Source organism: Eumetopias jubatus, unplaced genomic scaffold (genome assembly GCF_037043125.1).
Source record: "Eumetopias jubatus isolate StellerSeaLion01/CBP00866 unplaced genomic scaffold, mEumJub1_p1.0 scaffold_4, whole genome shotgun sequence".
In the NCBI taxonomy this organism is placed as follows: domain Eukaryota; kingdom Metazoa; phylum Chordata; class Mammalia; order Carnivora; family Otariidae; genus Eumetopias; species Eumetopias jubatus.
The window spans coordinates 179,280,249-179,308,141 of NW_028274810.1; the positions used below are offsets into that span (position 1 = coordinate 179,280,249).

The window sequence follows — 27,893 nt, forward strand, 5'->3', positions numbered from 1 at the left end:
AAACGGAACTTCAAGGCTCAAAAGGTTAAAATAGTGATGAACCTGCAAACTTTGTAACTGTTCCCTTTGATTTACTTTTCGAACGTAATTGGTCATCTTTGAATTCTGTCCTTGTTTTTATATTTAGCATGGACCATGTATACCAAGATTTTCATGCCCTGTAGAATTATCTGCCCATTATAGAAATATGAATGGCTTCTTTACCCGCTTGTGGTTTCCCTGGGAACCTTCATCAATAGTATCTTTCTAAGCCAACTACCACCACTCTCAAAGTAACCCAGATAAATCCTTTCATATGCTTAATGTAAATGGAAAATTTTACTATTGTTAATCTTCTTCTTATCTAGTCTATTGCTATACCTCTTAGAAATCTGTTTCATTAAGAAAACACAATATTTAGGGAGATATATATTATTATATGATATAATTGCGTGTGTGTGCGTGCGCACACATGCAATTATCATTCTGCATTGTACTTCTCTGGAAACAAAACCAGATGCACTTTCTAATTTAAGATTTTTTGTTGTTGTGACAGGTCTATAAAAAGAAAACCGAGGCTGCAAAGAAGGAGTACCTGAAGCAACTAGCCGCATACAGAGCCAGCCTTGTATCCAAGGTAACGTGCAACTGTGCAGTACCAGGATGGAGTGTGGCCATCTTATTAGAGCCTCCAATGGTCATTTAAAAGCATAAAAGATCACTTTAGCATTTCTGCACTATCTTCTTTGTTGAAAAAGAAAAAGTAAATCTTAAACAAGGCTATATGTTATGGAAATATTTGTTCGTACCTGAAGTCCAGAGTGGCATCCTCTGGGGCCTTCTGTGAAATATTGTCCACCTGTAGAATATTGGCACATTCTTAATCCTGAGCCAACATTCTATTTCTCCATATCCTTCCTTAAACTGCCCCCTGTCCCACGCCCCATCCCGTTGGCCTTTAGGTGAGGAGAAGCCAACTGACTGAAATTCGAGCCTCATTATAGTAGCATCAGGAGGTAAGCCTGCCCCCCCAAAAAAACCACAGCATTTCATTTGAAATGAAAACACCACTTAAAAATATTTTAGGCTTTAGAATATCTTAAACAGTAGTCCTTTCTGTGATAAATACTCAAGAGTTGACTCTCTTTGGTCTCAGATTATTAAAGATATAGTTCCCTTTATAGATTGCTCAGGGAGGTGACCTCAGAGAGACAGAGCTGAATCTGTAAGTACTGGACAGGATGTCCTATCAAGTCCAAATTTGACTATTCTTGGCTCAGAGTGGCTTTGGGCTCTGGACTTCATTCCATTTACCCGCGAAAACTGTTTCCTCTTTCAACCACAAATATCCATTCCCCTTCCAACAACCCTAAAGTAATTCTATAAATGAGTTTTCTATCAAGGAAAATATACACTGAATATATTGATGCAGAAAACAAAAGAGAACACAAAATACAAATGCATGAGAAATTTCGTTTCACTCTTGGTCTAATGCAACTTTATGTTCCACTTCTAAGGTATGACATGGTGGGGAAATTTACTATTTATTATTTAACCTTAAAATTTCCAGCTCTCCTGTACTATCTCACTAGGGATCTCACTTTCTAGTTTATCTCACTCCTTTGGAAAATATTTTTATTTTCTGCTGATACCATCTCCCATTTCTGTGTATTTACAGAATTCACAGAATGTGTGTGAAATTTTAACCAAAAAATGAGGTACAAAATATTAGATCCAATAGCAAACAAACAAACAAAAAAAGAGTTACAAATTACTAGATCCATCCAGCCATTGGGTTAAATAGCCATGTTGATATTATTTAGATTAATATGCCCCAAATGTAAGAGGGATTTTTTTAAAAAACGCATTCTCCTTATTTCATCTAAGATAAGTTTCTTTTTGAGCTTTTTAAATAGAAGTCTAGTCAGAATGTTTTCCATATGAGAAAATCAATACATAAAGTCTCAATCCCAATACAAAGCACTGTGGTTAATGTTATGCAGATTGCCAGAATGTTATAATACTGACTAAGCCTTTACTTTCAAAACAAGTGTCCTCAGATTTGCTCTTCACTGCAACTTTTCCTACTGTTCATTCTCAGAGTTGCAACCCTCAGTATACGGCAATTTATATAAATGCTGTGAACTGCCATTTCTACATTTAAAAAACCAAGCACTTTTTTTACAGCTTACTCTGACTTTTTTTTTCCTCTTTGGCAGTAGGAATTTTGCTGGAACTGTTGAATGTCTATTTATGTACAACTATCTATTGTGTGTATACAAATTGAAGGAAAATTACAAATACCCTCTCCAGGTTGGAAAAATGGCCCTCTGATGTGGTACGCGAGTGGATATTTGCAGTATAACCTTGCAGGCCCGTACAGAACATTTACCAACCTATCTTCCCATTGTACACGGACACTTATGTAAAAAATCCATTTCTTTTCCACTGTAAATAGTGTCAAGGAAAATAATAGCCATTCATATTCACACATACACTTTTTCAATGTTGTAGGTTTTTGTACATTATAATTTTTTTCCCTCTTCTGGAAGATCTAAAGGTACAATCATAAAATGCGACATGATAATAATAGCTAAAATTCCAGGTAACCACAGAGCACCAGCCAAACTCTGTTTTCCCCCATTCACTCATTCATGTATTCATTTAGCAAGTTTCCCTGAGCATGTGGTTTGTGCTGAGCACTGTGCCAGGCTCAAAGGACACAGTGGAGAATAGGCAGATATGGTCCCGGAATTTAAGAAGCTTTCCCTTTTGTCGGGGAGACCAATAGTGAAAATGTAAACTAATAAATGACCAAGAGCTTTGAGAATCTAAGCATTCGGAAGGAAATAAAAGAAGGGATCTGATAGGATGGTCTGCAAAAGTCCTCTTTGAAGAGGTGACCTCAGAGCTGAGAGCCAAAGGAAGACAAGGAGCTTGCAAGACCCAGAGGGAGCCTAAGGGGGAGGCGACCAGGCCACAGTCAGCAAGTGTGAAGCCTCTGGAGACAGAAGTGTCTCCTTGAAGTCAGAGGTCAGCGTGGCTAGAGCTGAGTGAAGAGAGAGAGCATGGTTTGAGGTGAAGCTGGGAAGATGGGCAAGGTCCAAATCACCAAGACCTTACAGGACATTGAAAGGAGCTGGATTTTATTCTCAGTACAGAGGGAAGCCACTGAATGGGTTTCAGTAGAGGATGGATACTCGGATTTATATTTTTATTTTATTTTTTTTTGGTTTTATTTTATTTATTTATTTGAGAGAGAGAGAGTGGGGGAAGGGGCGGGGTGGGGAGAGGGACAAGCAGACCCTACACTGAGCACAGAGCCTGATGAGGGGCTCGATCTCAAGACCCTGAGACAGTGAGCTGAGCGGAAACCAAGAGTTGGACGCTCAACCGACTGAGTCACCCAGGAGCCCTAGATTTATAGTTTTAAAAGATTAATTTATGTGAATGTGTTCCCTCCATCCCCACGCCTCATCCCTCAAAGTGAACTTGATTATAAACATTCCGCTAAAGAGGAGAAATACGTACGTATTTCACATACGTAAAAAGTGCCCGAGCCCGGAGTTGACGTACACCATCCTCCATCCCTGTGCTGGGCCTTGTTGTCATAGGTCCTAACAGTGTGCTTGACCTGCTTCCTTAAAACACCTCCTGCCCCACAAGTGTGGGCAGAGCATTGACATTCTCACTTCAAAGGTCATTGTTGTCAATGAAATACTGTATTAACCAAAGCACCTTGTCTCTTTTCCTAAGTTCGTGTGGGCAAATTTTATTTACTCCTCCAGGGCTACATACATATTTCGGTAGATATTTTCTCTGCAACGCATTCACTTCACCAAATAGGGCTTTGCTTCCCTGGACCAATAGCTCTCCCCCTTGCTAATCGGCAGCATGTCAAGTCTGCAACTTCTCACTGCTTCCACTCCAGGCCATGCTCTGCAGACCACCCAGGGCTGCACAACACCTGCTCTGTGTCAGGCACAAGTCTTGGTGCTGAGAACACAAAGACAAATACAGATCAAAGTAAAATGTGTCATGGCCCTTGAAAAGCTTGAAGACTCTAGTCTAAAATTAGCCGCTTCTTAGGAACATAATCAAAAATAGAAACAGCCAGTGAACATTGTCTCCACCTATGAGACTGAGTCATAGGATTAGCAATGTTTCCCTCAATTAGCGACGTTCCCACTTAAATGTACTCTATACCATCAAATCCAGCATATTAATTCTCATGACTCCAGGTCCGAATAAAATTGAAGTCTACCAAAAATAAAAACACTCAGTCATGGTAAATAAATTTATTCTAACCTTCATACTTCCAAATGACAACATTGACAGATTCTCAGCAAGATACTGACTTTTTTTCCAATAATAACAAATACAAATGGTATCTTGCTATCGAGTAGCTTGCGCGTCACACACTGCATGGCATTTTCCATGTATCCCTACTCATCATAACAACCCTACAAAATAAGGTTTAGCCCATTTTCTAGATGGTCTCTAGGCAGAGAGATTAAGTGATTCACCCACAGAAATGAGAGGCTGGCAGTAGCAGATAGGGTTCAAACTCTTTGCCCTCTTGTTCAAAAGCTTATAGGCTTTTTTCTATCCTGAGTGATTGTCAAATATTTATATCTCTAAAACTACAATAAAACTGTAGTTATCCCCCAACAAATTGCATGCCAACTCTTACGTATTAGACAGCTAAGAGTAAAGCTGCCCTCACTTAATTGTGGGGAGGAGGGGGAGTGGGGCAGAGTAGAGGTGTAGAGGCTTCTGAATCTCGCCCTGCCCCAACTCCCTACCCCCCACTACCAGGGGCTGACCAGAGACCCTCAGAGGAATCTGGAGCCTGCAGAGTGTTTGGGAAGCACATGCTTTTCCAGCTGTGCAGGCATGTCACCTGGTTCCACAGAGCCAGTGACAGACCCAGCCAGCAGAGACGACCTGTTGTGCAGACACACCGGAATTCAAGGATGCATGAGTAGGAGCACAGAGTATTGCAAATACGACACCGGTCAGACCCTGGAATAATTTATTCAACTTTGGACTCTATCATTTAAAGGGGGAAATTGAAGAAATTTCAGGAGAAAAAGTCATAAAAGTAACTGAAAGGTAAAAGGCAGTAAGGTAGTAGCTGAGAAGAGAGAAATTGAAATTCCTAAGCCTGAAAAACAAAGACTCAGGCACGTTCAAGCCCATGACAGGCTTTAGCCCCAGGGCTGTGATTACCTGTGCCCCATTTTCTCTGACTCCAGAACCAGAAAAAGACGCCATTTCAAACTGGAGGAATTTGATCAGAACAGGGCATTATTAAACTCTTGAATTGGCTGGGTACACAACTTCTTTTCGTAGAGAAATTTAAAAGCAGGAAGCAAAGGTTTATAAATAAGAATTGGAGAAGATCTCTAAGGCATAGGGCATCAAGGAAAATCTATTAAAGGGCCTTTAAAGTGCCACCGACAATTAATTGTCCATGGCCCATCTACAAGAACGCCCCCGATCTCATCCACAGTGCTACCAACATCACAGTGAGAGAGTTCTCAGGGCAGCAAAGTCCACAGGCCCTGGGAGCAGGTGGATCTGGGTTCAAATTCCAGGTTTCCCTCTTCCTAACGTCAATTCCTTCATGCAAATTATTCAGCTGCTTGAAGTCTCAACTTACTCATCTGTTAAACAAAGAAGATGATAGGACCTACATCGCAGAGTTCCCATGAGGATAAAATAAAAAACACCGTATAAACTCCATGATTCAGGATCCCAAACACAGGAAGCACTTAATAAATACCAGCTATTTATTATTATTATCATTATTATTATTGTTACCACGATTATCATCAACTTTATTTTTCATGTTGTTGGTAGGTGTGCAGAGTTTGTGTGTGATAGAAAATTTAACTGGCTCATATTTTCAATTTGTGTGCAAGGCTGCTCTGATATAAAGGAATTTTAAAAGTGACATTAAAATAAGAAAAACTTGCTTCATGGATACATCCTTTTAGAAAGATGAAAACTGATCTAGATATTTAAAAAACTCATCTACACAGCTTTCCTCATGGAAATGGTCTTTATGAGCCATCAGTCAGGGGAGAGTAAGAGTAGTCCGAGGACCAGAAACATATACCATTATGAAGGCTAGAGGTCCCTGGCTTGAACACTATATTTAAGGTCATTTGGGGTTGGGCTATTAAGTAAAGCTTAAGGATATATAGTTTTTCCATAGACTCAGGAATTCCTAGACCTAGGTCTAAATCATTATGTTGAAAATAGTGTATAACTTTAAACTCGTTTCATTTTACCACATAGACCAGAATTTATATTCCCAAAATGAGTGTTGCATTCAAAGTAGTCACTTTGGGAGGCTACAAACTTATTTTATTATTGCTCCCAGAATTCAAAAGATTTTTGAAACTCCTCTTTTAGAACTGCAGTCAGGAAAAGTTTATAAGCCACATTAGAAAATCAATCTTGTTACATTGTTTTCACACCTCATTCTTTTCCCCAAACATCACCCAGATGTAACCCACAGACCTGGCTTCCAGTGATGATTAGCTGTTTCCCAAAATCAAATCCACCATCAAAAGACAAAGACTTGTCTGCGGATATGTCAAACAGTGTCCCACAGGCTCTGAAGAGAATTCCAGAAGGGAAATTCCCAAATATTCCAAGTAAAAGCAGCATTATTGAAATATTGAAATATGCATACAGCTTCTTAGGAGTGCCAACCGGGGTGGGGCGGGGGTGCTTGGGTGGCTCAGTCAGTTAAATATCCGACTCCCGATTTTGGTTCAGGTCATGATCTTGGGTCGTGGGAATGAGTCCCAAGTCGGGCTCCACACTCAACAGGGAGTCTGCTAGAGAGTCTCTCTCAGCCCTTCCCCCCTCTGAAAATAAATCAATAAATCTTTTAAAAAAATAAGAAAGTGCCAACCTGGAAGGAGGCAACAATTGAGTGAATATGTTCTGGTATGTTAAATAACGGTAATCAGAGTCGTGACTTTAAGGGCACACATCAGATAAGAAACTATTTCTACCTTGAGCTGGGGTGCCAAAATGTACAGGGGACAGTGGAAGCTTTTTATAAAAATGTACAGTGGAGGACAATATTGAATCAAATTAGGAAAGTTCTCTGTTGCCATGACCAATAGTAAAGCACCACAACATTTAGTTCAATGGAAGGACAATAAACTCAAAAGAAATGATTTCTTTTGTTTGAAATAACTTATAGAATTCATGTCATGGAGAGCTATTGAGACAAATACTGGGTCTGAATTTGAAAATGGGATGGATTATTTTATGACTGTTAACATAAAATTTGCAGCTCCATAAGCCCAGATCGTGATTTAAAGATAATAAAATCTCATGCTTCAGGGTGTAAGTTAATCACCTGCAAGGACCAGGAGGAATTTTCCTTTCAGAAGTAACAATGCACAATTGAGTTGGTGCATAAATTTTGTTTAATTTCCAGTGCATTAAGTATTGGTCAGTGCTGAAAACAAGAATCAAATTAGATGGACTATTAATCTGATTTGGTTCAACAACTCCTATATTTTTGCTTCCACTGAGTTTTATGTCTTATGTTTATACTTTGCTATTTTAAATAACAATTGCTTTGTCAGTTTCTCATTTTTATAGCACTTATCATCCCAGAATGGGGGCATTTATACACTATTCAGTATTGTCTGCTTTATACAAAGTAAATGGGATTGAAACTATCTCAGTTAATCAACAACATGGTTAATAAGAAGTATCTTAATGTTTATAGAGTTGTGTCTCTTGTGGAAGATTCTATTGAGAAGACCCAAAAGGTCTCTGTTCACACACACACACACACACACACACACACACACACGCTCATTTTGCTGATGGAAAACATCTTTCAGAATCAGTGGTCTAAAAGCAAATAGGAAATAGAACTCAGAAACTAATAGCAAAAACACATTCCGCCCATGAAAATGTCAGATTCAGGGGTAAATTTTCAGTTGTGTTTACAGTGGTAAAATCACATTTGCCAGGTGACCTACCCAAAGCACACACCACTAATGAAAAGTGGTTAGTGTATTTGAAAATAGAAGCAAATTTAAATGACTTAGTTTGTATGAGAAAGCAGTTTTAATTTATGAATGGTAGGTATAGAGATCTTCATAAACAATCTAATTGATTTGCAAAATTGTAGCCTTGCTTTCATAGTTTAATTAGAAGAAAGTGACAGAGTAGATTAAATTTATGATTTCTTCATATTCCCATTTAATCAGACTATGAATTCGTGGCACTTTGCTATGGAAAATAACTTATTCTACCTATCTTCCAAAGAAATAAAATATCTCTGTAATTAATAGGCAGTTTGTTATATTAGTCTGTTTAAGAATTAACCAGAAGTGAAGCTAGAAGCAGATTTTTTCGCCATCTAAATGAATGGACCTTCACATAAAGATACAAATTCTTAAAATACAGGTGGAACACAGTAAGCTTCCTTGCGGCCCGCCATCCACCCCAGATCCAGTGGGGAGTAAAGGGCAGGGTACCTAACCGAAGGACAGAGGGTTATAATTTCTCATCACTTCTGGAAAGGTATGGTTCATGCTGACACCAGAGAAGAGAGTGGAAAAGACCAATCTGATATTCCGTGGGTTTTCAAAGATTTCAGATCTTTCCTCACCCCTTGGGAAGAGGAATGGCATATCTTGTCAGGAGTCTCAGTAAGGGAAACAGTGACAGCATGGAGTCTTGGTCAGGAACAGTCATTTGGTCATTCAACAAATGTGTTTGTGTTCTCTATGTCCTGTCACTATGCCAGATGCATGAGACACAGATATTCAACTTCTTACCATAACAGAGATCCTTTCCTTGATGATGCAGGACATTGTCATCAAGAGAGACGTCAGAGAGCGAGCCTCCATTGGTGCGCCTATCATGTATAGACACATAGCTAGACACTGGACATGTTATTCATCTTGTCACATTCAACAATTTAGAAAGTAAAGGGAAAACATGTAACTTCCCAAAAGTCTTCCTCCCTTCATATTAAAAATTATGTTTCGAGTGTTGTCTAACTCATCATTTTTGAAAATCTATTTAATTTGTTTGCCAATAGTCCTTCTAGGGATTAAAAGTACTAGTTCAAAATAGGTTTAGCATTACTGATATTTACATACCTTAGTGGGGAGGAGATAAAAGACAAACAAATGGCTGGATAGACAAAATGTTTTGTGTAATTACCATGAGAAAATCGTCTTCATGAGGTTGGCAAGAAGTATCTCAAATTAGGCTAGAATCTGTTTTTATGTACCTATGTCTCTATATATCCATCTGTGAAATGATCTTTCTATCATCTCTCTATACGGTGGGCCGCATGCTATTATTCAAAAGGTGGAATTCAAAAGAATTTGGTTCATTGTTTATTTTGAATTCACCATTGAAAATAACCATTACCATGTACATGCCTTAGCTCTTCCAGGCTGAAATTGGGAAGCCACCGGCTTCCTAATTCCTTCAAGAAATTGTGTCACTCTCCTTAGCTTAGAATATGAAATTCACTATGCAGATAGTTTTCCAAGAATCATGAAACTATAGATTAGTGTCATATTACACCTGGATTGTGTAATTTAAGTATGCATCTCAAAGCAACAAAAATTAGCTTATTTCAGGCAAGAAATGACTATTTAACTTGAAGTATAGTTCTATTTGCCATTTTAAATATGTGACCTGTGTAATTTATTAGTTCTTCTGAACCAGTGCTTTCCGTTGAAGGTGATTCTCATGAAATGACCCATTGAGAGAAGGTTTCTGTGGTTCTCAGTTGGAGATTCACAACACACATTAGCCTACTGAAGGCTCTGAGAAGGCACTGGCTTGTTTCCCTACACATTTTATCCTGGAACCTTGTTTTTTATAAGACATTTATTTTTCCACACATCCCCCCCAGTACAATTTGGAACTGCGTGTGTCATGGGGTGAAGTGGGTGTTGTCCCTAGAAAGGCTTGCCAGGACTGGCTGCAGGCCCCTGGAGCCAGCCCCGCTGCTGGCCAAGCGTCTGGACTCACCAGGATTTGGCATTTCTATTTCTACGTGTGGCCTAAGTCTATTTCTCAAAGGTTGTTCAGTTGGACAAATGTATTTATTTAATTACATGGCTGCAGTTCCCGGGACGATTGTATGATTATGTCTGAGCAACATGTCATATGCACCTATGTGCATTTTGTTTATGCGTACACACGTTCAGGTCACCTACCTATACTCTGGAGATACAGTGTTACTTGATGATGAGGTGATTATTGGCTCGAGAAATAAAAATGAAAACATTTTCCCATCCACATATTTCAGAGCTTTGATAGTATGGGTGATGGGAGTGATTTTTCTCCTATTTAAATTAAAAACATCTATAAAGCAAGAAATAAAGATGCACTCACATGGATTAAATTTTATAGATACCCATCGTGTGTAACAGTTCTGTTCCTGCAGGGAGTTGATGCAATATGTGACTAAGTATGAAATTAGCCTTTCTGTGGCAGGCTAAGAAGGAGGCGGTAAACACAATGAAACTGCTTTCCCAGATGACTTCACTACATGGACACACAATAAACACATAATCTTCTTGGCATAGATGGAACGATTTTTGAAACGTATCACTGGAGTACATGCTATTCTGATGTAGGACTAGTCACTGTTTACACAGCCTGAATTAACCCATTTGACCTTTTCCTGGAATTGTTCACTACTCTGCACATCAACAATAAGAATTTTTAAGTAGAAGAAAAAACAAAAAAAAATCTACTTAAGTTTCTTTTCTTTTTTTCAGTTAAAAGCACCATTTAAGTCCTGCATTTCACTGAGTTTCTTTCTTCTAAAGCCATCCCTTGAAAATGTGTGTGAACAATTTCTGACATTTTTGATATTCATACAGGAGACAGGGAGTCTGAATGTCAGTTCCTATTTCATAAGGGCACCATCAATACAGACACAGAGATAAATATTATAAGGAGAGGATTCTTTGGAGGGGCTCCAATTCTCTGGGTACACCTTACTGTATGTACACTCGACCTGGAGAATTCAGAGCCTCCCAGGACCCCAGATTTCCATGGTTTGGCGTATTTTCACAGATGCCGGTTGTGTCCTTTCTCTGGAGAAAGAATGTGGGGCTGGTTGTTCGTTTACCCCAGCCTACCTTTCTTGAGTCCGCACATAGATGCACCGTGGTTCTCATTGTGGTTTCCATTTCATTTTCCTACATGAATGGGGAAAAACGAGTTGCATTGCTAGCAGTGTTACAGGGTGGCTTGTGAAATGAAGTTCCCATGATGTGTTTCAGGTCATCTTACGTGATGACCAGTGTCCCTAATGTGCTGGTCCATTGATGGCACTGTGTGTCTAGGGTGGGTTTCAGAAAGACCCGGCCACACTGACAGTAACAAGAGCTCATTTGACTCATAGACAGAATAAGCATGATATCAAGGTTGCAGAATAAGGATATTTGCATCTTCAAGACACTGTTTTGACAAAGCAACTTTTTTCTCCAGAAGGACATGGTAGCATGTTCGTTCCCCAGCCGGTTTCACTTCTCCCCATTTGTTTTATCAGCCTCTTTCTCTCAGCAAAAGTAGGAGGTGGGTTCTTACCCCGGAAGAAATGGTTTGGGGTTAATTCTTGATTCTTTTCAGCAACGACTGCTAGGTCTAGTTTATAAGTCAATGAAAAGATTATTAGGAAATGGCCTTATGAAGGTATAAAAAAATTAGGGCAAAATTATATTAATTTATGATGGAGTCAAAAATTTCTAAGATTATTTTTATCCAGTTCATTACGGGGGACAATTCATCACCAACTTCTTTAAAAAATCAAGATGAGTTCTGTGGTTACTTCGGAACTATATTAATGTGGTTTTATACAACTTCAGAAAGGTATTTTAGAACTCCTTTTCCCATATTCATTTCCATCAACCAGCTTTGTTTTCTTTGTGCAAATATCTAGGCCAAGGCTCCCTAAGGCTATAAAAAGGAAACACAGAAAATGAAACAATCAATAGAAGAACTCCAGAACTGAATTACTTTCAAAGAGAGCCATACTTGTATTTCCTATCAGGGCACTGATGACATCCGCACCTCCCTCCTGCCCACCATCTTGTTCGTGGTCTGCACAATGAGAAAAGTCACCAAGTTAGAGCTTGCATTGAGGCAAAGAAAGAGAAAATGTCATTGGAGATTGTTTTAGATTTCACAAAAAGCAGATTAAGCTCAGTCTTGCCTCAGTTGCATTACAAATCATGGTGGAAGAGTTCTTAGACAAGAGTCAAGAAGAGTAACAGGTGTTGATTCCTGCTGAATTTCCCTAGCACACTCCCCGAGCATCTTGCTGATATAAATCAACACCCTGTGTGTCCCTGTCTGAATTCTGCCCCTGTCTGTTTCCTCACAGAGCTACAGTGAACCTGTTGATGTGAAGACATCTCAACCTCCTCAGCTGATCAACTCAAAGCCGTCAGTGTTCCATGGGCCCAACCAGGCCCACTCAGCTCTGTACCTAAGTTCCCACTACCACCAACAACCAGGAATGAATCCTCACCTAACTGCCATGCATCCCAGTCTCCCCAGGAGCATAGCCCCCAAGCCGAATAACCAAATGCCAGTGACTGTCTCTATAGCAAACATGGCCGTGTCCCCCCCTCCTCCCCTCCAGATCAGTCCACCTCTTCACCAGCATCTCAACATGCACCAGCACCCGCCACTTGCCATGCAGCAGCCCCTTGGGAACCAGCTCCCCATGCAGGTCCAGTCTGCCTTACACTCACCTCCCATGCAGCAGGTACGTGCTTGTGCTCTGGACTCAGATTCCAAAGTGCTTGGGCGGGGTGGGGGGGGACGGGGGACAGGGAGTGAGGGGAGGAGGGGAGAGTGATGGGGGAAGGGGGGTCTCTCCATCCGGCAAAAGAGAGGGGGAGATATGTGTGTTCTGTGCTATTTAATGGACAGAAAATGGAAGATAGTCAACAAACATCTGCTTTTTGAAAAATAATAATTTACAGGTGGAAAGTTTGGGCAGCATTATAGGATCACAACAATGGATCGCTGCTTCTTTTCCTAATCGATCCCTGGCCCCTTGCCACATTTATAGAAATCACATTTCTAATCACCTTCCTTGTTTTCTGCTCCTTGAGTAAAGTACATTTGTAATGTTGAGATGCCAACTCCTGCTAAAGACCTCTTTGGGACTGAGGGTTCTACATTTAAAAAAAAATTTTTTTTGTTTGGAAAGCCTTGATTGGTATGCCTGTTGAGGCCAATAAATGCCACAAAATGAAATCAGACCCATTGTTTTTTGATATTCAGAAATATCAGATTGGTACAACTTTTAAAATACTAAGAAATGAAAATGTTAACTGGCGTTTTGTTTAAAAATGGATATATGGCTTCTGCACAAATCAGGAAACACAAGAACTTTGGAAGCCTCTCTGCCCACTCCCCAATTATTGAAAGGATTTGTGTGCAATCTTAGCTTAACTTTCCTTTGAAGTCAAGTTTTCCTTTAGGATTTGGTGTTATTTTAAAATTTTAAAATGAGGAGCAAATGGTGCAAATAAAACTAAACATAAAACAGTCAAGAATCCTGAAAACTTGTTTTAAAAACATACATCAAGCTAAAAACTACAAATTGTGTCAAATTCATCTATCACTTATAATCCAATTTCTCTATTCTTCCCAGAGCTATGATTAAATATGCAAACTTGGGCTTCCGATTGAGTTGATATCTAGCCCTCTGGAATTTGAGTCTATAGTTGGACCAGGGTGGGATGGAGAGGAGGCAGAAAAAAGAATCTAATATACTACCCCCAAAATTTATTTTTTTTAAGGCTTTATTTATTTATTTTGAAATTTTGAGAGAGAGAGTGTATGAGTGGGGGGTTGGAGGGAGAAGCAGAGAAAGAGGGAGAATCTCAAGCAGACTCCCTGCTGAGTGTGGAGCCCAGTGTGGGGCTTGATCTCAAAACCCATGAGATCATGACCTGAGCCTAAATCAAGAGTCGGTCGCTTAACCAACTGAGCCACCCAAGTGCCCACCACATTTGTTTTTATTATTATAATTGTAGACAAGATTTCTGAGAGCTGACAATAGCAAACCTTAATATATTACTTTACCTTGTGTTTAATTTCAGAAAATTTGTAGTGCAGTAACTAGTATTATCTTCATTTTACGAGCAAAGAACTCAAGCTTGGCAGAGTTAAGTCATATGCCCATAAGGTTGGTGCTAGAATTCAAAACCCAGTTCTGTTCAGAAATCAGAGCCTGGATTCTTAAATGCTAGCCCTGGGCCTCTCACACTTAATCATTCTTATAGACTATTACCAGTTTTATATTAGAAAACCTGTGTGTCCCAGGAATTTGGAGGGTCTTTAAATCCTAGTTAGTTCTAAGATTAAAATGATTATAGAGAGCAAATGGACCAAAGTCTCTTTATTGAAGCCTTCCCTGGTCCCTAAGCTGAAGATTTTGATAAAGCTCTGATGTCTTATTATCCAGACTAGCTGTTGATTCACTAGGGAAGAAAACTGGGGAAAAGTCAACTTCTACCACCATACCCTGTCCACAGCAGTGTCTGTGACTAGCAAGTGACATTCATAGGGTCAAATTTCTGTTCTTTCTATCAGACATCACTCACAATAAAAGGGACACTCTTGGGTGTCCTTGCATGTGAATGAACCATCTGTGTTTGTGTAAAGAACGAAGAGTTTGAGGAACACAACCTTGCGTTGTTGGATTGACTCCAGCCTAAGGTGCTGCCCGGCTGAGGGCCTGTGTTCTGCTCACGATGCTCTAGCTCGGGTCTGTTTCTTCCCAGACAAGAGAATAGAGAAGGCACAGTCCCCTCCACCAAGTTGAGGGCTAGAGCTCTGTCTAGAGAGGACACTCTTTTCTAACTTATCTGCTCAGAGATGGTTCCTTTTTCTACTTATACAAAGACGTTGGATGAGCTAGCTGTGATCCTGAGGAGTTTTCAAACATTTCAGAATTACATAAGGCCACATGTGAAAACTCAAGAGATTTGTCTTTCTATAGAGAATCGGAACTGAATAGGAAAAAATAGAACAGATTACACTGGATTCATCAATCTTTAAGTCAGTTCTATTAGTGTATCTCAAAAAGTGTTCTTACTGAGATGGTAGGACCTGATTTCAGCTTACATTAATAATAGAAGACAAAATGGCATGAACCCCAAATGGAGAGCAAATAGCTAAAAGGCTACAGTGACTAACATCACTTTTAACAATGCCTGGATCATGGTGGGTGAAGTTAAGTAATTGTGGAACGGACAAATGAACAAACGAGCAACTAAAAATGAGTAACGAGAGTGTTTAAATATTAGAAGAAATTATAGGTTAGTTTGTAGAATCTCAATTCTTTGGAAGTTTTTTTAAAATTGTATTTATTCAAAAAAGATTAATTGAACGCCAAATGTGTGCCAGACACTGTCTAGGCTCTGGAAATTAAATGATAGGGGCTCCTGGGTGGTTCAGTTGGTTAAGCGTCTGCCTTCGGCTCAGGTCATGATCCCAAGGCCCTGGGATCAAGCCCCACATCAGGTTTGCTGTTCAGCGGGGACCTGCTTCTCCCTCTCCTTCTTCCCGCTTCTGCTTTCTCTCTCTCTCTCTCAAATAAATAAATAAAATAAAATAAATAAAATTCTTAGTTAAAAAAAAAAAAGGAGGTGGGCAGAGTAGGTGGGGAAAACCAGCAGAGGCCAGAATAGGGAAAAGAGGCTCAAGGCTGGCAGGACCCATTTGGGGAGGAGCGTGGCTGGTCGGGGACCTGAGAAGGAGGCCAGTGGGACGTACGGTGAGTCAGGGGAGAGCCATGGGGAGTGAGGTCAGGGTCATGGGCAGGTCAGTGGAGTAGGATCCTCAGGTTAGGGGGACTGGCAGCCCCAACAAGTTGATAATCCTAAAATCAGGATCAAAAAGTCCGTCAGCCATGATGTCACTCAATTTATTAAAATCTCAACAGTCTGTCCGGGACAAAGTTCAAGTTCTCAAAGTTGGTCTTTAGCCCATGGCTGTAGAACCAGGTTGTGGGTGAAATTCAACCTATCTGATGCACCATCCAAACCACCTTTACCCTGAAGATGTTTGCTTCCTGGGTGTGGGGGCCATAGTCACATACTCAAACATGAAAAAAAGAAAATGAGAAAAAGAGAAAGCAAGTTACTGGCTACCGTATTTTTAAAATAATCTCCTGTTTCAGTATTATGTTAGCTATTTTATTATCCTTCTGAAAAAATGAATATATCCTACAAAAACGATTGTATAGTCCACCAGGAATAATAGTTTCATTTTTTTCTAGAATAATATTTTATACACCAAACCCATGGAGCTACTTTTTTTTTTTTAGTCCAGTTTTTTTTCCCCTTTTTTTTGCTCACTATATTGTCGAATGAGGTCACGAGAAAAAAAATCATTAATATCTGTCAACTTCCTTTATAACCTTAAGAAAAAATCTTTGTATGATATCACACAGACAGATTTTCAATTTCCTTGTGTAATAAACAGCTGCTTTAGGATTTGGGTGTAATTTAAAGGTTTAAAAAAAATCACATTGAGATTGATGAATAAATCAGTTGTGAAGACAAAAACATTGATGCCTGTTGAAAATACCTCTCCAGACAGGCAGGAAATGAAATTAGTTCCCAGTAAAGTGTGGATATGAGGATCACTGTTTGGTTGTGCTACAGGCTTTTAGGGCTTGCTATGTGGCCCAACAAAAATGTTAGGGCTACAGAAATCTAATTAAAGAGCAAATGTCCCTTCTGACATCAAATCAATCTTTATCACGTTTTCTATTTTTATTTCAATCTGGCACCAGAAAATGAAATTTAAAATTCCAGGCATGCTACAAAACAGTTGGTGATTTTTCTCTTGAGCATTAAAATGCAAAATATTCAGCCTTGTTTAATTAGACCGCTGAGCAAACATGTTCCAAAAATGTATATCACCATTGTTGTTTCATATTTACATCAATAATAAAAATGTACTTAGCTCTAGGTTCAACCTCAGCACCTCTTTACTAGTGTTAGAAGAATATTGCATTTTCCAAATCGAGAGCAAGTAAAATAATGTTATTTCAGGCTTTACTTCTATTTTTCTTGATCCTTGGTTGCTTGGATGTTACTGACCTTCTTAAATTTAGGCAGTGAGGTTAGATGAATTTTAAATCTTTGAACTTTGTCGATGACAGATCATTTTGGTTTTATACACTGAAGTTACCCATTTAATCTTAAACTAATAGCTCAAAGGTTAGTGTTCTGACAGTCTCTCACCCACCCTTCAGGAACCATTTTAATTGCATGGGAAAAAAAGCAATGGTGGTTTCTGTTGTTGATTGTGTAGGGTTGGGTGGAAGGGAGTTGGTTTGTTTTTATTTGTTTTTTGCTCCCTTGTATGTTGTCATGCCTTCAACTAACTCAAGATATTTCCAACTACTCATTTTTTGACACTTGTTTACTTTTAGGTTATGTTTTGTCCATTGGGCAAAAATTCAATATGGAGAACTTCACATTAAAACGATAGGAAAGCCCCTGACATTTACATATTTATACAGCCCCATGCCTTCCCAACAGGAGTCTGTGTTAAGCTTTATTCACTGGAAGAGATGATTTATTGAGCCACTACTACAGATTAGGCCCTGAGAATATCCAGTAAGCAATGCAACACTCTCTGGTCTCCAGTCCCTGTGGCCAGAGCCCTTATGACAGGAGCGAAATGGAAGTCAACATAAGGCTCCTCTCTCTGGGAGCTTTGTCCTGCTGTTTGCCCAGTATCACCCTAGACACTAAGGAAAGAAGTCAAGCAAGCTGATTGATAAGGCCCATAAAGACAATACTATAAGATGGCTCATCAGTTGAGCTTCCAACTCGTGATCTCGGCTGGGGTCTTGATCTCAGAGTCATGAATTCGAACCCTACATTGGGCTCTGCACTGGGTATGGAGCCCACTTAAGGAAAAAAAAAAGAAAAGATAATATTATAAGACCATAATGGAATGAATACATTTCATCAAAGCCAGTGGGACTCCTTGCGTGACAGAGATATAGCATGGTCTTGACAAAGACAGGAAATCAGCCTGGAAAGGACTAGAGAATCAAACATCCAGTTGTACCTCTTACTTTTCACTTTGCTCTTTTGGAAAATGTTTATAGCTTGAGCTGCAGGTGTTGTCTACACAAACATACTTATTTTCCACAAACCAGTTGTAAAATGAGGAAATATTCTATTCCTTTTAGTCTGTGTGAAGTCAAATAGCCAGGCTGGCTGCATTTTCTACGTTTCAGTGATGTGTTTCTAATCATTCAAAGGTTTGTCTTTCATCCACAGTTTTGGTGGGAATTAGTGTGGACGTTGGTTTGCAGTCTTTATCACTAGAATGGAAAATAAGTTAATATCTTAAAGCCAAAATGGAGAATTGAAGACATTTGATAATAGGTATCTTTGGGTGTTTACCCAAGGGATCCTGAAACACGAATCAAAGTCTAAGGAAATATCCTTAGTTAAAAATCAATCCTCTGATCATTCTGCTGAGTTAAAACAAAAAACAGAAGCAAAAACAGTAAAAACTCAATATTATGCCTTCCAAAGCTCCCCGCAAGTAAATAGGGAATGGTTCATTTTTAAATCTCTTGATTTTTCTGTGGTTAAAAAACCATGTATGAAATCCACAGCAGAAAGAGACAACCACGAGATTAATTAAGTTGCTTTTTTGGTCAATTCCAGCAAAGTTTGCTTATGCTGCTCTTGAATTCACCCGATAAGCTAAAAATAAATCTTAGTGTATAATGCTTTTTGTTTACCAGATACAGCTATATACTTCAGAGATTCTGTCCTTGAATTTTTAATAGCTTTGCAAGGATTAAAAGTCAACACTTCACCATACCAGTGTATTAGAGGAATCTTCCCGAAGTCTGATTATTATTTGCCAGTTAATAGACTTTTCAATTAAAAAATATTTGCTCTGTCTTACACTTTTCCTTCTCTGTGTTTTCTGGTGGGAAGTTGCTTTGACTCTCTTTCCTTATATTAGTCCAACAACTGTTAAAAAGCTTTGGTTGAAATTTTTTAGCTGAGAAAGAAGTACAAATAAAAGAAGGAGCAGATGGTCCCTTTGTGATTGAATGAAGAAAACGGGTTTCGAGAACAATATGTGAATAGGTGTAGTCTAATAAAACACTCAGCCACCTGCTGCCTGAATCCTTCAAAAAAGATTCTGTTGCATATTCTGGGGATTAACTATTAATGTATCCTTAGGTTTGATAGAAAACATAAACTGAGGGGTTAGGTCCTTTTCCCTTTGTTCTGACTGAGTTGGCTTCTCCATATTTTAAGTTGTTCCTCAATTCAGTTTATCTGCTCAAGGGTATATAATTAAAGGTTTTCTCACACATGTTCAATGAAGGAAAGGTAAGAAAAATAGGGTCGTGGGCACGTCTTTTCTACCTTTGTTTTAAGTTTTCTGGGCCCTTGGGATACATTTGCCCTAACAAAGGCACAAGAGAGAAGGCAGGAGTGTGTTTGCAAACAATGGATAAATATTTAGGGGCTTTTCTTCCTTAAAAAAAAAAAAAAGGCACTTCGATCCTTATTTGTGGATTTGCTTTCCCTTTCAGGGTTTTACTCTTCAACCCGACTATCAGACTATAATCAATCCTACATCCACAGCTGCACAAGTGGTAACCCAAGCAATGGAGTATGTGCGTTCTGGGTGCAGAAACCCTCCCGCCCAGCCGGTGGACTGGAATAACGACTACTGTAGTAGTGGGTAAGCGGCGGGTCATCGCCACCTGGTGGTGGACAGATCTCATAGCATGCGTGGCGTGTCCGGCTCCCTAGGTGGTGGAAAGATCCCGTCTTTTCTATCCTGCTTTCTAAAAGATCATCTGGAAGGGTTCCATGTTCGGGAAAGCAGAAGACACCAATCCAGAAATTTTTAAGCAGTTCTAGTCGTTCCAAGAATAAACAAATGTTTTTCGATCCCTGTTCGATGTACCTGGGCCCTTTCCCTGTGCACCGCTCCATCCCTGAAGCTAGAACAAATAGACACTCCCCCCGCGGTGACCTGTAGCACCAGTCTTGTAACAAGGCGTTGTTTGTCTGTTTTCTCTTCACACAGGGGCATGCAGAGGGACAAAGCTCTGTACCTTACCTGAAAGTCGGAACACCTCTTCTTTCCACTGAGGAATTCAGGGAAGTCTTTTTCACCGGATTGCTTTGTACAGCCAAGGCAGTTCTCCATTTTATTAGAAAAATACAAGTTGCTAAGCACTTAGGACCATTTGAGCTTGTGGGTCACCCACTCTGGAAGAAATAGTCATGCTTCTTTATTATTTTTTTAATCCCTTATGGACATTGTTTTTCTTCTTCCCTGAAGGAAATTTGGACCATTCAGATTTTATGTTGGTTTTTTGCTGTGAAGTGCTGCGCGATAGTAACTGCCTTAGCAACTGTAGATGTCTCGGATAAAAGTCCTGGATTTTCCATTGGTTTTCATAATGGGTGTTTATATGAAACTACTAAAGACTTTTTAAATGGCTTGATGTAGCAATCATAGCAAGGTTTGTAAATAGCATCTATGTCACACTCTCCTAGAGTATAAAATGTGAATGTTTTTGTAGCTAAATTGTAATTTGAAACTGGCTCATTCCAGTTTATTGATTTCACAATAGGGGTTAAATTGGCAAACATTCATATTTTTACTTCATTTTTAAAACAACTAATAGTTCTATATTTTCAAAATATTTGAGAAAAAAAATGTATTCCCAAATGATTTTAATTTAAAAACAAAATTGGCTTTGTCTCATTGACCAGACAAAAAGAAACGAGTGTTAAGGGAAGCGCAAACACATTTATTTTGTACTGCAGAAAAATTGCTTTTTTGTATCACTTTTTGTGTAATGGTTAGTAAATGTCATTTAAGTCCTTTTATGTATAAAACTGCCAAATGCTTACCTGATATTTTATTAGATGCAGAAACAGATTGGAAACAGCTAAATTATAACCTTTACATAATGGCTCTGTATTATTGTTTCTTCATACTGTGTCTGTATTTAATCTTTTTTTATGGAACCTGTTGCGCCTATTTATGAAATAATAAATATAGGTGTTTGTAAGTAAATTTGTTAGTATTCAAAAGAGGTTTCTTTGATGTTTTAACTTTTGCTGGCAAAAAAAAAATTCACGCTTGGTGTGAATACTTTATTATTTAGTTTTTACAGTGACATGAATAAAGCCAAACCTACTTTTCATTTAGCAGCAAATTAAAGTAACCAATCCTTTATTTCTACATTTCTTTGGTGGATGCAAACAAAAACCTGATACTTAAGAACTTTCTTTCTTCGTACAATATAAGAGAATTGCCCTAAAAAGTCACACAAGCTCCAAGACTAAACAGATGGGTTCTCTATCTGAAAAGTGTTGCTTCTTGGTTCTCAGCTGGTTTTAGTCAACCCTGTAAACTCCCCTCCTCCAAAAAAAAAAAAAAAGAAAACAAAAAACCATCAAAGTCGAATCAACTAAAATTCTTCAAGCTGCATGCTTTTCACAAAATCCAGAAAACATTTAGGAATTAAGGCAGGAGTGGGGTAGCACGGGAAAGCGTACCGTCAAGAATATGTCTCCAAATGAAAGGTGAGTAACCAGACAGCAAAAGAAAAAAAAAAAAAAAGGAAAGCATTCCAAATTTGAAAGCTATTGATAGAAATTGAGATTCTTGCTGTCTTTTGTGTCTCTACAAGCCACTTCTCTTTCCAGAATTCTGAAGTCTTCCAAGAGAATTCTGAGGGTATTAGAGATTTGCTAGGGAACCAAAAGTATTGAGAATCTGGCTGAAGGTTTGCATAGCTTTTTATCAAAAAGAGCTAGCAAATTACTCCCTTACAGGGGATTGCATAAAGAAAGCTAGTCTGGTTGGAAATCAAGAGGATGGCTGATGTCTCTTTCATGGAATGTGTGAAATAAACTTAGCAATTTAACTAAATACAAATAAATGCATTGTGTAATCCAGTCAGAATTAAAAAGACAAAAGGTATGCTTGCTTTGGAATGATTTTAGGCATTGTACAACCTTGAATCACTTGAGCATGTAATAACTAATAAACAATGCAGATCCAATGTGATTATTAAAATGACTGTAGCTGAGAGCTCTAATTTTCCTGTCTTGAAACTGTATAAGAACTCATGTGATTAAGTTCACAGTTTATTGTTTGTCTGTTTAGTATTTTAGAAATATACCAGCACTACTAATTACCTAATGTCTTTTATTTATTATATTATGATAAAGTAAAATTTTCACTTGCATTAAGTCTAAACTGAGGCAGTAATTACCGGGATGAGAACGACCAGCTTTGACTTTGACAGGCAGTTTGTACAGGGAAGTAGAATGTTGTTTACAGCTTTTCTAGAGCAGGTGTGCAACCAGGGTAGAGAGAGTGTTAAAACTCGATACCAAAAAAAAAGGGGGGGGTAAAAAAACAAATGTAAATAAAAGAAAATACATCGTAAATAAAAATTATTACCATGCATGACCATATTCTATTTGGATGTCCATCAGTCTCTAAAGGACAGACCCAATCAGATGACAAATCCCAAATGAATTTCATGGCAGGAGTGATGAGGCACAGTAGGGATTCACTCCCACCACGGCCACAGATGTTCTTTCTGGAAGCACCGAGAATGCCCTCTCATCAACCTGAGCTCTAGGACTGTGAGGTGTTGTTTGAGAAAATCCCCCCTCTGAGGAAGCCAGCATCTGGCCTGGGCCACAGCAGCTTGGAGCTTGTGACTTCGAAGGAACAGTGATGGTGGACACTGAGTTCCCCGCTGTGGCACTCTGCAGGATTCCCGGATCTCAGAAAAAGTCATTCCGGGAAATTCAGCAATAACGCTGAACATATAGTATCTTTACCAACATACCAAAGTCAAACTTAGAATCAATTAGAAAAGAAAAAAAGGAAGTGTCCCAGTGGTTAGAGGAGGGTTGTGTCTGTAACCTACACGAGAAAGAATAGTACAAAATCCCAATTCCCAGTCAAATGTGAAAGAGTGGACGATGGAAAATTGGTCAAGTAATGACTTCCGTAATCAGATTAGTTAATGTAGCTAAGAACGAGAAAGTTGGTCTCTGTGACTGTTTTCACCTGTTGCCTTAAAGGAACAGAATCAGCCGGAAATGGGGCAGGAGTGGTCCACAGACAAACATGGCCTCCAGGGAACAATGTGTCCTGGCTTGGATTCATCACTAAGACATTTTCTTTCATTCATAAATTCAAAATTAAAAAAAAAATAAGCACATCAACACTCAGTTTCCTTTTTCCATGGACCTCTTCTTGCCTTTTGCAAGAGAGTTGCCCTACTCGTTCGAAAGGCAAATTGACAGAGTCATAGGAAATTGCCAATATTTGCCCCATTTACTTACAAAAAATGGCAATTTTGTACGGTTCCACCCAATGTGTTTTGGAACCAGAGATGATGGGGTTTGGGCTATAACATTAGATACAATTTCACATAGAATTAGAAGTTCCTTACAAAGTCCTAGGGGGAAATACTCAAAGAAGTAATCAGTTTTGTTGGTTTGCAAGGTACCTCACTTCAAATCAGTCACAGATAGCTACATTAAATTAAGAATATTTTGAATTACCAGATTCCAGTAAATCCCAAATAAACATCCTAGTGTTTTTGTTACACACAGATGTTCTCTTAATGTTTATTTGTTGAGAGGGGATTTGAGCATCACTTTCTCGTTTCATTCATAACTCTCATTTTAAGGTAACAGTAGAAAAACAGAAATTCATCTCTTTTGCTGATGACTGAGCACTGAAATAGTGGCAAGGCAAGATACCGAATTCACATAAGTTTAACCCCCAAATGCTATTGCACTGAGTCACCTGATGGGTGAATTCATGAGTCGGTCACCCCACAGTACAAATTTCTTTGTTTTCCTTAAATAGAATAATCTCTTAACTTCCAGAGTGGCATAGCACATAGTAGCTGCACAATAAATGCAATGATATTTAGAAAGATAAGTGAAACATCACAGATTATCCTCAGCAAGAATTGTGTGATGTTTACTTGATGATTTAAAAGCTCTTTAAATATAGAAGGGAATTAGATACTGCAGACAAGCATTAGGAGTGATGAAGAATGCAAAATTTCCATTAAGAAATCTAAGTTTACAAAAAGATAACAATTTCAAAATGAGTTGTGCCTTTTGTTTTTTTGGTCTATGTTACTGAACAAGAGTTTCTAGTTGCAAAAGTAAAAGATAGAATACACACTAGTCATGTCAAGAAAACAAGAAGCAAAGGAGAAAAAAGGTGCTAGACAAGTAGGAGTGTTGAGTGCAGGAGAGAAATTTCAGGAGACAAGTGTACGGAATGCTAAATTAAAACATCGATGAACAGTATGCTGATTTTTTTTCTGATTGCCAAGTGCTAGTATGACTTGATGAAATAAAAGATCATACTTCCTGGACCCTGCCTAAATTATGCCAGGCTAAGAAGAAATGGTCCTAGCTTCTAAGACTCCCAAAAGGAGATTTGGAACCAGGTGCCATCATGGAAAAGCCTTACCTGACAGAGAAGTTTCCAAATCTGTACAAAAGACTATTGCTTGGAGAAAGGGCATGGGGCTGCCGGGGGGCAGCGGGGGAGGGGGGGGAGGCGGGGTGGTTCCTGACGTCACCAGTCACAAGGGAGGTAGGGCCAGGAGGGAGGGAGACCTCCAAACCAACACATGCATACCTTGCAATACATGTGCATACAGGGACATTAGACTTGGCTTTCTCATTTCTTAGTTAATATCTTGTCGTGTGTACCCAGAACCAGATTACACCGCCAAGGTAAGCGTAAAGATGAAGTTCTTGTTCTGGGACCTGGAGACAACAGAAGACAATGTCATGTTACATTTCCGCCCTGGTCACAGTTGAGCCTCATTAAAGGAGCCCACCAGCACGAATCCTGTGACTGTCAGGATTTCACATTGTATTAACAGCTTGCTAGCAAAGACATTTGAAAATGAAATTTCATTCACATGGACCTGAGGCCAGAAAAAAAAGGAATAGTGACCGAAAAATAAAATGGAAAGACATCATTCTACAGAAGAAAAAACAAACCCTTCTAAAGAGAGACTACAAACCAAACTACAGTATTTTAAAGGCTGCAACGTCCCTGTTTGACAATTGTGTGTTTACAATAAGCCTAAGCATAATTGCTCTGATGGGCTGTCAGGGAAAAGATTAATTTGGCAAAGATTAGTATTGACTTGCTGTTTATTAAGGCTTTTAAACAGCTGTATCTGGCAGCATCCCCGTAAGTGCCTGTCATATCAGAAAATCAGCCTCACACCCTGGTGCTCGCCAACTGTTACTAAACAATCTTCTACCACTTTGAATGTCTTTCTCCAGGCCAAACAGCAAGAGCAAACTATTGCCAAATTAGCCCTTTTCTCCTCCTGTCACTTTTTTTTTTTTTGAGGTGGGGGTGGGGAGCTTCTGAATGCTGAAATGTCAGCTCGTGGCCGATGGCTTAGCTGATAAGAGGTGCCGGAAGTCAGTAGGTGGTTTGGGTGCTAGATGAATACATTCCCCACATACAGAGTGGTAGTGCTGTTAGTCCCCTCACACAGACAACAAAACCACAGTTTGCAACTGTTACAAGGCAAAAGGTTTTAAAGACAGTTAGAAAGTGGCGATCGAAGGTTTGAAGCCATCAGATTTCCAAAACTGTTTTGTGTCTTCAGACCAGCACTTGCCCTATGGACCATAGCACTGGGAAGAGAGCCCCCGGTGGGATGCTGAAGACAAGTTCAGGAGCGGCCATTCATCTTGTTCATAGGGACTGAGGTTTCTCCCTAGCACTCAGAAAGAGGACAAGTCACTCAGTAAATCATGCACCTTGCATTTCGATTCAGTGGAAACCTGTAGAATAAGACAGGTCTGGATGTTTTGAAGTCTCTGGGAGAAAGGACAGATGGAGTTTGGTACTGGAGTAAGACCTAGTAGTTTCAAATCCAAGTGTGGTCATAAAGGCAATGGAAAGAATGGCATTCCAATGGAGTTAAAACATCAGGCTATAAAGGCCTCAGTGTTAAAGGGGAAAGTCACATTAGTCTTCCAACTGAACTGCTTTTCCGAGCATAAATCTCAACCTGTTTGAGTTGCATCAGCCTGGAATAAGAGCAGATGCAAAAGAACAGTGTCATCTCATAACCCTTGCTGGCACTTTCTGTTACTCTGTGGGCAGTAGCGGGGAGGGGAGCAAATTGGCCGAGGGGCCAAGCTTTCTGGATGGGCATTCGAAGCAGGTGTTTGTCCATGTATAACCTCCAAATAATATTATTTGGAAGTCCAGGCTATGGATGCAGGCTGATGCTTGACATTCGGATTGGGATCACAACCGGTGGAATTCGAAGGCATAGACAAATGAGCCCTACTGCTCAGCCCTGACAGCAGGCCATTCCCCCACAGGCAACCAAGAATTCTGTTCCTGATTCTTTCCACACACCATGATGTTGGGTGAAAAGTAGATGAGACGTAATACTAGTTCAGCACTACCAATCAGACAAATGAAGTAACTCACTATTGAGAGCAAAAGGCAAGATATGTGTTTCACTGAGCTCCACTGAACCCCATGAGCAGGGCTCATGGCTGAGAGCTTTCATTCCTGGTCCTGTCGATGCCCAGGCTATGGACAAAGGAAAATCCAGAGTGCAGAATTTACTTAAAAATTACTCTGTGACCATAAGTCACGGAGTGTTCTAAATCCTAAAATAGCCCTAGACACATGTGGTCATTTTCTAGGGCAAGAGCTATGGCTGGAGGAGGCTGCCCACTCTGAGAAATTAGGCCGAAGGTCGGATTGTGCAGAAATTCACCCTCTCAACTTGATTGGGTGGTAGATCTTACTCAAAAGGAGCAGCTCCGTCACTCGAGTCAAAGCATGCCTGTTGCTAATTCAGTTAAATTCAGAACATACAGTGGCAACCATCTATTAAAAAAATATATATTAATATTATTTTTAATAGAATTCAAGAAAGGCCAGGGTAGAGCGGGGAGAATCACTTTGGTGGATTCTTACCATGTTTTGCAGGAGAACATTTGGCAATCTTTTTCTTCAGAGCTTTATAGGTCTGGCTGCCTCCCACTGGCCTGTAATTCTTTGATTATTCACAGGAGTAAACTGAGTAGAGGAGGGGAAGGAATAAACTGTTTTCAGGACTCACCGTGATGACACAAGCACCAAAGAGAACAATGAGAGGAAGGAAGCTAGCCCCATGGCATGTGGTTAGTGGATAAAAGTCCTTCCAGAAACTTCACATTATTGGTGTGAGTTTCAGACACACAGAAATCGTACTGTATGAAAGTAGTGTGTCCCATTACTCACCGTCGGGTCTATCTTTGATCTATTTCTATCCAGTTTCCCAAGCCTAAGGAAACGGGCCAGAATTCATCTGTCCAGAAGTCATAACCAATTCTGGGGAGTATTTTGTATCTTGTTTTGTTTGTGTTTTTTTATCAAGGTAGACCCACAGAAACCTAAATCTGGTCTTGGTTAGAGTTTCATACAAGAAGAAAAAAAGAATGCTATATCTAAATGAAACTGCAATTTCCGGGTATTATTACAAAATACGCATATCTCCAAAACCATTCTCGCTGTTGAGTTGGGTCACTTTTAACACCTGGTTTCAAGATGTGGTTTCAGCAGACCAGCATAACAGAAGTGACAGTCCTTCACAATACTAAGGTCCCCTGGGGTAGCTCTAGGTTGGGGTTTCTTCTCTCTTTCTCTCTCCCCTTCTCTCTGTTCTCTCTCTTCTTACAGGGAAAGAATTTGCTACTTTATATAACTGATCAGTTTCTTGAAAACAATTCTAGCCTTGCGTTCCCAGA

General features: G+C 39.5%; 1 protein-coding gene across 2 annotated transcripts in view; it reads left to right on the forward strand.

The window, feature by feature from the left end:
• Window positions 1-22,134, forward strand: part of TOX (thymocyte selection associated high mobility group box) — a 298,896-nt gene extending 276,762 nt beyond the window's left edge. For both annotated transcript variants that reach the window (XM_028110446.2, XM_028110455.2), the window contains 4 exons: window positions 536-616; window positions 12,392-12,778; window positions 19,622-19,773; window positions 20,125-22,134. In XM_028110446.2, coding sequence (XP_027966247.1) covers window positions 536-616; window positions 12,392-12,778; window positions 19,622-19,773; window positions 20,125-20,161 — 657 coding nt within the window. In that variant the 3' untranslated portion in view covers window positions 20,162-22,134. The remainder of the gene's footprint in view (window positions 1-535; window positions 617-12,391; window positions 12,779-19,621; window positions 19,774-20,124) is intronic.
• The last annotated feature ends 5,759 nt before the right edge of the window (window positions 22,135-27,893 follow it).